The 12,057-nt window shown below is 36.5% G+C and overlaps 1 protein-coding gene across 1 annotated transcript in view; it reads right to left on the reverse strand.

The window, feature by feature from the left end:
• Positions 1-12,057, reverse strand: part of HDAC9 (histone deacetylase 9) — an 810,729-nt gene that overhangs the window by 127,440 nt on the left and 671,232 nt on the right. The window contains exon 22 of the mRNA XM_070369757.1: positions 11,176-11,294. Coding sequence (XP_070225858.1) covers positions 11,176-11,294 — 119 coding nt within the window. The remainder of the gene's footprint in view (positions 1-11,175; positions 11,295-12,057) is intronic.

Below are 12,057 nucleotides of genomic sequence, written 5' to 3' on the forward strand. Positions count from 1 at the left end.
AGTGCGGCAGCTGCCAGCTATGTGTGACTATTGAACACTAAAATATATAGTTTGGTTAAATTATCACATGCATCCAGTGGGGACTCTCTTAGACAGCACAGCTTGGATGTATAACCTGCATGAGCACCAAACTTTTCAAAAAACATTATAGATTGACTTTGCAGAATTTAAATATATTTTTAAATTAGGTCTTTTAATTTTTTTAACAGAAAATCATCTAATAAATGTAAGTAAATAAATATTTCTTGAGTTTGGACAATGAGTAAGGTGATGTTTTAAGCCTGGGGATACACAGCAGTTGCCAACACAAAACAGCCTCAAATTGCACAGTTTTAGCAAATAGTGATTAGGGCAAGTGATAGAGGATGAAAGGGGCTGGCGGGAGTGAAAACAGCGGTCAGGGAAGAACTCTCTGAGACAGTGATATCTGAATTGAGAAAACAGCCAAGAATACGAAAGGAGGGAGGGCTCCAGACAGAAGGAATAGCCTACACAGACCTGACCTAAGTCTGGCCAGTTAGAGAGAGATGGAAAGATCTGCAAGACTGGAGCATAATGAACAAAGTGGAGGACCAAGGCCGATAAGGGTGACAAAGAGGGTGGAAAGAGGTCAAACGATAAAAGGTGCAAGTTGTATTCACAGGGAAAGAATATTAAGCAATGGAGTGACTAGCAATAAATGGTCAATGATTTGGTAACATAATTTCTGAAACAGTTCCTCCAGTTTATAGATAATTCTATCAAGAGAGAGAAAAGAAGAAAATAGCAGGGAATGAAGACCTTGTTATGCATTTATAGCTGACTCCACCTATCATTTCTGAATAGAGGTTGAGCATCAAAGAAACACACAGAAGTTGAAACAGAGATTTACACACTGATGTTCACAACCCGGGGCATTTCTCTTCCACTTCCAACATGAAAACAGCATCTAATTATTTTATACAAGCGACTCACTTAGATTGAAAAATTCTACACATTAAAAATCTGAAGAAATGATAGGAAGAGGTAAATAAGAGCTTACAATCTAGTTAGATCCACACAATTTCTTATGGAACAAGCTGGTACTAAGATTCAGAGATAGGTTGGGGAAGGGATGAAGAAACTTCTTTAAAACAAGTAGGGAGGTTTTGAAAACAACTTGAATGAAATTTTACACCTCTATCTCATTACATTTTATGTTGTTTGAGTGAAAGCACATAAAATTCTAGATCAAGAGAAGGCTTATTTCTATACTACTCTTTCTACCAGAGTACTCTACTGAGTAACAAGTAGGTTATTTAGGTGGAGAAATAAGGGGAAGTCCACAAAAATAACTCTGGGTCTGAAACTACTCAAAGGAAATACTGGGCAGAAGAGGCTAATTAACCGTAACACAACCATAAGAGCTTGTGTTAAGACAGTTGCCACAATTCCTGGTGACTTATCTGAGGCCATACGCCCTAGTACCACCCAGGGAAAGCTTGGAAGTTCTGTTGAAAAAGAGTCAGGGAGAAGAAAAGATAAGTGATGCTATATGCTTACTTGTATGAAAACAATAGTATCCTCACGTTTAATGGGCATGATATTACTGATAGCTTGTCATATTTAGAGTATTATATATTGCAAAGCAACTTTTCAAATTCATTACCTCATTTGATTCACAGTATCATGTTTAGCCAAAACAAATGTAACTGCACTATTTCTGTTTGAAAGACAAGACTATTAAATCACAAGAAAGTGAGCTGGTTGCCAATTAGACCCAAACTATAGATCAACAAATTCCAAGTCCTGTCTTTGTATAACTAGCCCAGTGGCTCTCAAGTGTGATCCCTAGGGACCAGGAGTGTCAGTACCATCAGACTCTCTAGGAAATGCAAACTGCAGGCCCTACACCAGACCTAATGAATCCTAAATTCTAGGAGTGGGGCCACGTACACATAAGTCCCCCAGGTATGCTGGTGCCCGCTAGTTCATAACCTAGGGTACTGGATGGTAATGATTCTCCAGCCCATAAGAGTGGTGTGAGGAGAACTTCCTGCAGGAGGAAAGTACACATTCATGCCCCATAACTGCCTTGATAATTTCATCAGCCTCACACATTCTAGTGGATGATTATCAGTCATTTGGCTGTCATACATGTATACTACTGGGCTCTGAACTGTGATATTACTTAATAAATTGTTTGACTACCTGACTCTTTGCATTGATTTGATTTGTAAAATGTGTTGGAAACCAATTTTACTTAGAGTGATCATCACAAGAAAGGATCAGAGCCTATAGTGATATTGATTTTGGCCCAAGGAAGTGTAATTTTTTGTTTGAATTAAAAGTAAACACATGAAGAAAATTCACTGCCTAAAATTTCTCCTTGATAATACATTTGGTTGGTTGTTTCATATTACTATTTTATTTTTTACTTTACCAAGATTCTATCCTATCATTGGAAATTTGTAAAGGAAATACAAAATGGAAATCTAAGCTATAATTTTAATGTGGGCTTTGGCTGAGATTTTTAAAACAATATCTCAAAACGTAAAACACTATATATTAGTATTCCATTTAATCTAAAATGTCATAAATTACATAAAATAATTATGACTATGTTTTTACAACCACTATTAAATTAGAAAAAAACACTGCCAATCCAACAATGAAATGCCAACAAATGCAAGAGGCCTTCCAATTGAGATATGTTAAAGTATGAAAAGGTATCAATGAAATATAGTATGCATTTTATTGTACAGTTGCAGCTGACATCTGTCTTCAGGATGTATGTATTTTATTTTCAAAGGTAAGGTTGATCCAGCCCCAGTTATGGTACAGTTATAGTAATTTTGTTCTTCAAAGTTAAGCAGTAGTCATCCTAGCCTAAGGATTGTTTCATGACATCAGTAACTAAGCACTGCAGATGGAAAATATTCTTCTACAATTTGGTATCTGAGTTGTCATGCAGTGTAAGGAAACAGGCAATTGAGTGAGAAAATGAAGGCAGGGAAGCAGTAAAACATGGAGCCTTCACTGAAAAATTTTTTGCTTGTCATTTAGAAATGAAATCATTCCCAAATCTAAGTTTTGTAATTTTTTTAATGCTGACATTTCCCCTTCTTAATTAGTGATGTTGGTTCTTTAAGCTGATTGTTGACACATATAAGGAAACTCTGTTGCAGAAGACATTTGTGAATATAAATGTTCTGTAAATCTGCTTCCCTCCGTCTTTGCAGGGGGCAATGTACTTGCTTAAGAACACAACAAAGAGATGTACTGGTATGCAGAAATTCTGAGCTGAAGACAAAAATAAGTTCCTGACTAATTCTTGCATGGAAAGTTCCCTAAAAAAATAGTACACATGGTCTGCAAAATGGTAAGCTCTCACATGTTAGAAGACCTCTGCTTACTTTTTTGACTTGGACAATTTTATTTAAATAAGGAATGTTTTGCTGGGTGAAGTTTCTTTTATTTTTTCAGTATTTTCACAATTCAGAATAAGGTTCTACACTAATTAAAAACTCTACTTATTTATCTGGGATATTTTAAATAACCCATTGAGCCAAGTGGAAAATATGTTGAGTTGGAAGTTAAAATACATGAGATCAAGCTGTGGTTTTGTTACTCCTCAGCTCCGTGACTTTGAACAAGTCACTTAATTTTTCTGTCACCTTTTTTTTTTTTTTTTAATTTGGAAGTTTACATGGCTGTTAAATCCTCTTTAGTGATTTCAGGGCACAAAAAAGTGCTTCATATATATTATCTCACTTAATCGTGAAAATGAAAAGAGAAAATGCAAGGAAGTATTGAAAGCAGTGCCTAGCACAGAGTAAACACCCAATGATTTCCAGCAGATACATTATTCTATCATCAATAACAACAACATTGCCAGGCTGAAATTAATGTTTCATTTCCAGTTAAGGAAACAATCTTCAAGAAGTTGAAATGACATTCCTGTGGTCCTTCTAATGGCCCAGTCCAGAATTATGACTTGTCTACTGGATGACCAGCCTATGCTTTCAGCCTCAGAGGCATGGTGCCCTCCACAGTCACCCACAGCATAGCTAGTGTGATGGGAGTTTGAGGAGAAAAATCATCTTTTTGATATAAATTTAATTCCCAAAGCACTGCTTTGAAAACACCCTAAAATAAAATTGTTTTGTCTATCACATGATTTCTAGCCTTTTTTTCTTACAGTTTGAATTATACTTGACGAATTTTAGTACCAAACAATATCCTCTAATGGTGTGTATATACAGAGAATAAAACAGCACAGAGAAGACAAAAGGTGAGTTGTGTGGGTGAATGTGTTTGTGTGAGAAACCAGAATGTGCACTGCGGTTAGAGGAACAGTCATGGAAAGTAGGCATCCTTTCCATCTTCAGCTCCATGTTTTTAAGTGCATCATAATGAAAAAGAGACAGGAGTGTCACTAACTAAAAAAGTCTGATAAGAGGGCATCTAGGCAGCAGGAGACTTGTGGAAAGATGTTCATTTCAATACTGTTCACAATAGTGAAAACCTGGAAACAACGGTCTACTGATAGGGGGACAGAGAATGTACACTATGGGATATGTCCATAATGGCCCGGGATGGAAAAATTAGGAGGATATATGAATATTCATGAACATGTCTCAAAACAAAGATACTAAAAGCGGAAGAAAGCTATGTCCTTAAACTATACATACAGAATACGTTAATACTTACCTTTTGCTATATACAGTACATTAAAAACCATACTCACTAAAATAATACTGTACATGTGTGTGTTTGCATGTGTGTACATACTGGGAAGTACACAAATTGGGACAGTGGTTAAGAAGGGAATGGGAATAAGTCTTAGAGACAGTGACTCAGTGATTAAAGGGGAATCTGCACTCATCTGCAATTTTTATTTCTTTTATAAACAAAAGACTTGGAGCAAATATAATAAAAATATTTAGTTGCTGCCAATTCTAAATAGTGGAAGTAATAAAGTTTGTTATATACTTCTCTGTATTATTCATCTTTTAAATCACCCTAAATAAAAAAAAAAAAGAATGATTACATGATTTTAACCAAAATTTCTGATTTCTCAGATTACACTAGTTCACTGTAAAATGACGACACAGCAATGAATGAATACTTGATGTGAAGTTGATTAGTTGTCCACGTGTTGGTGTGACTTCCAGTTACAAGACATGAAGATTAGCTTGCACTGCAAGACATAGCTGAGGTTTGTTTTACAGATAAGAAATCTTTGGAAAAACTGAACATCCAGTTTTTTATTGTTTGCTTCAAAGTTCAGTAATATATAACAAAATAAGTATGTCAGGTATAATGTGAGAAGCAAATCAGCAAATACAAAGAGACAAATTATTCTCTTTGCTTCAGAGAGAGAGAAGGGAAGTGTATTTGAAGTGAATCCTTTCAACCCCTTCCCAGAATGTTTTAAAATGTACACAGTAAGTACACAGATAACAAAATAAAGTACTATAGAAAAGAGCTACCAAAATACGGAGGATAGCCATGGTACAATACATCTCCTTCCATATCATCTCTTCCATAATGATGAGAGTAACGGATCTTTAGGTAGATCTACATGACAGTAAAGTGATATGAAAATAGCTATCATTTCTGTTGGTGACAAGGGTACCCTTTTTAATAATATAGCTATGGTTTGTGCCTACACTTACAGTGGGAGAAAATACATTCCTAAATTTATATAGCCATTTATAATAAGGGGCAAGATTACTAAAAATCACGTAATTTTCTTTCCATCCAAGTTCATGAGCACCATGAATTCTATCCATGGATTCCTGGGAGGCTTGCAGACTCAAATTTAAGAAATAATATCCTCTGAGACAGAAACATGCCCATCATCTATTCATCTACCTCCACTTCCAAACTATTGCTTAAATCTGCTACAGTTGGAAAATTAATCAAGTATACTAATTAATTTGTTTTTGTTCTGACGCTAAGTCATGTCCGACTCTTTGTGACCCCATGACTGCCTTATCCTTCACTATCTCCCAGAGTTTGCTCAAACTCATATCCATTGATTCAGTGATGCTATCTAATCATCTTATCCTCGATCCTGATGCTGGAAAAGACTGAAGGCAAAAGAAGAGTTTGGCAGAGGATGAGATGCTGGTTATACATGCAAAGAATTAAACAGAATTTCACTAAGGGTAAGAAAGCAGGTTAAGAAAGCATTTATAAGTGGAACTTCTGCATTTATTTTTGATTTTCAGAAGTTCTCCTGCTTATTTTCTGATTTTTAATTGTGTTTCAGATAGTTTACTTGCTAAAAAGGCTTCACTGGATAATTTATCCCACATCAGCATACTAATAATGTCAAAATCCAAGCACACCTCAATATACCAAGACAAACTGCACAATTTCTAGGAAGGCAAGAGCTGAGGAATCTTCATCACAAAATGATGATGCCTCATTAAAAAAAAAAAAAAAAAAAAAAACACTGTAATTCATCTGAATTGCTTCCAATTTATTCCCATATGAGAATGTATATGGACATGGAAATGTGTGATGGACGCACTTCTCTTCCTAACTTGACTTTTCATTGAAGGGACATACACTTTTTATTCATCTAGAATCCTGCATAGCTTCCAAGGACCTCTGACCATTCTGACCACTTTGTTCAAATAAGAGTATAAAATTCTTCTTATATTTGTGTTATGTATTTTGTGTTCAAATACATCATCTAAAATCTCAGACTTCTGTTGAATGTTTAGAACTGTTGAAGTGATATGAGCAATAAAATTCAAAACCATTACCTCATAAGCTTTAATCATTTATTCTTTATATTGTAGGCATAATTATTACTCATCCCCCTATTATTCCACTTTTTTTTTTGCTGATTAAGAAACTAACTTGCTTACAAAATTAGTGAGAAACAAAGCTGGGATTTAAACATAGGTCCTCTGATCCCTCAACAAACTCTCCTGCACTCTCCCATAGTTCTTCACACTTATTTCAGGTTTATTATTTAAAGGATTCATTCTCCCACTGTCCTATTTTTCTGAGGAGAGATGAAATGAGTTTTCTTACCATTTAGATTCTAGTAGGTTTTAATATTCAAGCGATCCTGCCCAAGGTGCAATATTAAGAAAACCATTATTTCTCCATTTAATATTGCATCATTTTTGATAATAACTCTATTAAAGGAAATATTGAATAAGTGACCATTGTTAGTACCAATTCATTTAGACAGACATCTGACCCACAACAGTGTACCACCATGAAAGACCCTCATACAGGAGAAAATTAAAAAAGGAGTAAGAGGATCACTAGAAAGGGTGAAACAGTCTGTCAAAGAGAAGATGGCAATTCAAAACTTTAAAATATGTTACTATTATCTATTCTTTGCTGCTGCTGCTAAGTCGCTTCAGTCACGTCCGACTCTGTGCGACCCCATAGACGGCAGCCCACCAGGCTCCCCCGTCCCTGGGATTCTCCAGGCAAGAACATTGGAGTGGGTTGTCATTTCCTCCTCCAATGCATGAAAGTGAAAAGTGAAAGGGAAGTTGCTCAGTCTTGTCCGACTCTTAGCGACCCCATGGACTGCAGCCTACCAGACTCCTCCATCCATGGGATTTTCCAGGCAAGAGTGCTGGAGTGGGGTGCCATCGCCTTCTCCACCTATTCTTTAGTTGTCCAAAAAAACACATGTGCATTTTCTAAGGGAATGGCTTCTATCTCAAGGACTATAAAACTATTCAATGTTTATAAAACAAGCTTTAAAAAAAAAATCTCATATGGCTATCAACTTGCAATGTTTTTTGCATTATTCCAAAGGGAAAGTTCTTACTATATGATAAAAGCAAATTGTTCCTATGAGTTGACTACCTGAAGCCATGGAAAACAGATAGTACACAGACGTGTTGAAAAGAAAGAAAGATCTGTTTTGTTGTAAAGTGAGTTTGAACTAAAGAACCATTTTTTTTTAAAGGTGGCAACACTGTTAAGTTGGGTTTCCCAGGTGGCACGAGTGGTAAATAACTCGCCTGCAAATGCAGGTGACATAAAGAGATGTGGGTTTGATCCCTGGGTTGGGAAGATTCCCTTGGAGAAGAGCATGGCAACCCACTCCAGTGTTCTTGCCTGGAGAATCCCCTGGACAGAGGAGCCTGGTGGGCCACAGTCCATGTGGTTACAAACAGTCAGACACGATTGAAGCCACTTAGCATGCACAAACAAACTGTTAAACAGCCGGGGGGAGCTGCAATATGGTGAACCAATTATTTTATTCAATTTAGCATGGCATTCAGTTGGCATACTAACCTTCTTAAACTGTAAACTGAAGACAAAAAGATCCAAATGAGAGTATTTAAAAAGATAAACTGATAACTGTAAGGTAAAATTTGATGAAACCTTTAGGGCAGGGTACAAAAATTATTCCGTTCAGCTTGGACCTTAATCCTGGTGATTAACTAAAAGAATAGCACAGGTTTCAAATAGCTAATTCAGATAATTCATTTAGGACTTCAGCACAAACAAACATGAATATCTGTATTGTAGTCTCACAACATAAAGAGACGAGAGGAGAAAACAGGAAGGAAGAATAACAGTTCTAGCCAAGAATCAACTTTAGTTAGATTTTTAGAACAAACAAAAGAACTTGCTATTTTGACTTATCTTTTCATATGAGAGTTAACAAACAAAAGTTTTATAGGATTTATTCAATGTGCTAAGACAATAAAATTTAGCATCTCTGACAAGCCAGTATCCTCCAAACTACATTCTTAAGATCCTTAAACATTCTACTATGGGCGAGAGTGAGTTTTGCAGGAATGGGAAAACATCAGGAAAGAAACTTGCTTCTTTAAATTCTACTTTTATACTCTAGGTTTTAGTCCCATTTCTAGCCTCATTTGGGGGCTCTCCTCAAACAGAGAATGACTTTCAGTACAGGAGAGTGAAGGACCAATATTAATTGTTGTATAAACCAAGGCAACATAAATGCATCTGCTGGGTGGTTGAAAGAAAAAATGACTACTGTGAACTACTTGGGGAATAACTGTACAGTGGTCTGGTAATTCTAACCTGTACCCAGTCAGTATGGCAGCTTCTCTAGAAAATATAGTTGGCAAACTCAGGCCTGCATGAGCTGATCTATACAGACAGTTGTCTATGATGTTCTGCTATTTTTCAATTAGGTAGCACAGGACTGTCATTGTCAGTGGCTGATTGATTGTGAAGTTAAGGGTCTTGGGCACCAAAAAGTCCTCTGTAGTGTGCACCCAAGTTCTCTATTCTCTATGCATTTTATGAAACGTTTTTCTTTTTTGACAATGTCCAGTAAAAGGTTATATAATTTCATCTAACTACAAATTCAGGGTAAGTACTTGGGTTTTAACCCCAATTATTTCAGATGGTAAAATAAGTTTGTTTTCTTATCTATGAAATGTGTAAGTTGTTCTAGATAGCCTCTTTGGGTTCTGAGATTTCCTGCCCTAACTGTATATCTTTTCCTTATTAAACTGTGAATACTCAACAAAAGGTCAATTATTCAAACATTTAAAATTAGTGTCTGTCTGTATTTCTTAGGAAACAAGTCACCTAGTAATGAAGTAATGGTCTGCTGAATAGAAAAGATAAAGAAGAGAAAAAATAGATAAGGAGGGGTGGGAGGGAAGGGACTGGAGAAATTACAGATCATCTTCTAGGATAGAGAACAACAAAGAGCTTTCCCCCCAGGTGACAATGAAACATCATACAATGAAGGTCCTGGGGCGCTGCACTAAAGCTAACAAGAGGTAGACACTTCCAAGATGACATTAGATTTGAGTTTGAATCTGACTTGGCAAAAATAGAACAAATAAACAAGCAAACAAATTTTAGTTCCTTCCAGCTAGTTCGAACTTGTTACAACTTTTCCTGTTGGCAGGGAGAAAGACCCAAGAACAGACATTCCTTGTTCTGAGGGAGACTCTTGGATTTTACGGCAAAGGATACCTTTTCTAGATTTCGGTCTTTGCTCCATGTGTTGTCTATTGTTTGGGTTTATCTCAGTCTAGGGTACAAGCATTTCCCCCTTTTATTTAGACTAAACTATTCACCAGTCTTGACCCAAATGAGGTTTGTCTGCAGTGAAGAGACTAACCTCCCTGTGAGCGGAACTTCACAAAGAACAAGGATAATAAAGATATCTGATGTGAACAAACACCTCTCTTATTCAGAGTTACCACAATTGTGAATTATGCTTCACTTGTGTTTGCAGAGTTGCCTCTTCTAATATATTTTCAATAGACCACAAAGCACCAAGAACACTGAGTAAATAACAGATGTTAAAAATAGCTACGGCCTAACAATGTTACTGGAGGAATTAAAGTGCAGAAACCCATCGTATGAGACGCCAACTTAAAACAAAGGCTGGCATAATACTGGTTCTTTGGTTCTTTTCAAATTAATAAAACACATTTGTTTCAAACTCATCCCTCTCACTTAGAACTACTTGGGTTGTTTTCGATTTCTTTTCAACTCCCACTAAAATACACAATAGTGGGTACTATTTTTGGTGTAATTTTACTTATTTTACATAATTCCTTCATCTTTTTTTTTTAACATAGTGCCAGCATATATTTGCATGTGTGGACTTATACATATGCCCTGTTTTCATACTTGGAGAGCACAGAAATCCTTCTAAAAGATTGTTTCTATCCAGATTCCACTAGGTCATGTTATTCAAATGCAACATAACACAAAATTCATTTGTTCATGTGCTGTCTAGTTGCTAGACAAAGATTAACAAAAAGTTAATCTTTGCAGTACAAGAGAAGACCAGTAGAGACCCTGAGTGCTACGCATAGGCTAGTACAGAGCCTCACGTTTGTATTCAAACCTAGAAGAGGAAACACTGGGAAATAGCTATTTCTACCCAAAGTGCAATGAAATAAACACAGTGATTTCCAGTCTACTTGCAAAAGCCCAGTATCTTTTCTAGACCTCTCAAGTCATTTAACATATTCTAAACAGAAACCCTATCACTTCTGCCTTTAAATAGCAAAACACGATTCCTGAAAAACTAAAGGTTCTGAAATGTCCCTTCAAGTCCACGAAAGGGAATGGTTTAACTGTTTTCTTAAAGGCCAATTTCTACAGAGGGATGAATCTGACAGAGCCGTAAACATCATTTAAAATCATTTGAATGTCTCACCTAAATTTACTCTTCACATGTTTAAAAAAAAAAAAATCCTGCATATTACTTACATTTTGCAGTCACTTTGTACCCCCCCAGAGGAGGGGCGTGGCCTTCTAATGCATCAAATCCAGCAGAAACCAGGACCATGTCTGGATCAAACTCTGTGGCCACAGGCTTCACTACAGTTCTGCACAGTAAAAAGGCAACCGGTTACACATGGGAATGGCAAATACCTTCAAAAATTGTGCAGTGAAAATGATTTGGCACAATCTCAAGAACTTCCCAAGAATAAAGAAAAGGGGGAAAGAAAACACTATTTGAGTGGATCAAAAACTTATCATTTCCTTAATACTGAATCAATCACTGTTATTTTTGCGTCCCAATTCAGTCTTTTTTCTTTTATCTTTTTCTCCGAATTAAAAAAAAAAAAAATGCTTGCAGGTACATTCTAAAGCCCGCCATGTTACATGAACATCTGTGGCTGTTTTATCCCACTGCCTATAAAAAAAAACTGCTTCTTCCAAGGGAGTGACTAATGTTTTACAGAGGAAAGGCAAAGCGTTAGTGAAAACCTGGCTTGCTCCGGTTAGTAAGAACTTGGTGTAAATTTGAACTATAAATTTCTTTGGGGAAAAAGTTGCTTTTCCAACTTTTTTTAAGAAACATTTTTAAATATTTGTCGTGGTAGGGGGTGACTCTTGCAAAGGAAAAACACAAAATTCCTTTAATAGGATCCAGATTATAATGTTAAGCCAGTCTAAGGTCAGAGACACAAGGAATGCGGCTGCCTTATCCCTGACTGCCACCCCTGCTGGCCTCACTTGGACACTTGAGCACTCACCTCCTCACCTTCACAGCCTCACTCACCCCTTTCTCCTCAGAGCTGGATTTGAGAGCCAGTGACTAGTGGATGCTACTGGGCTTTATAAAACCCAATAGTTCTTTAATGC

This window comes from Bos mutus, chromosome 4, assembly GCF_027580195.1.
Source record: "Bos mutus isolate GX-2022 chromosome 4, NWIPB_WYAK_1.1, whole genome shotgun sequence".
NCBI classification, from domain to species: Eukaryota; Metazoa; Chordata; class Mammalia; order Artiodactyla; family Bovidae; genus Bos; species Bos mutus.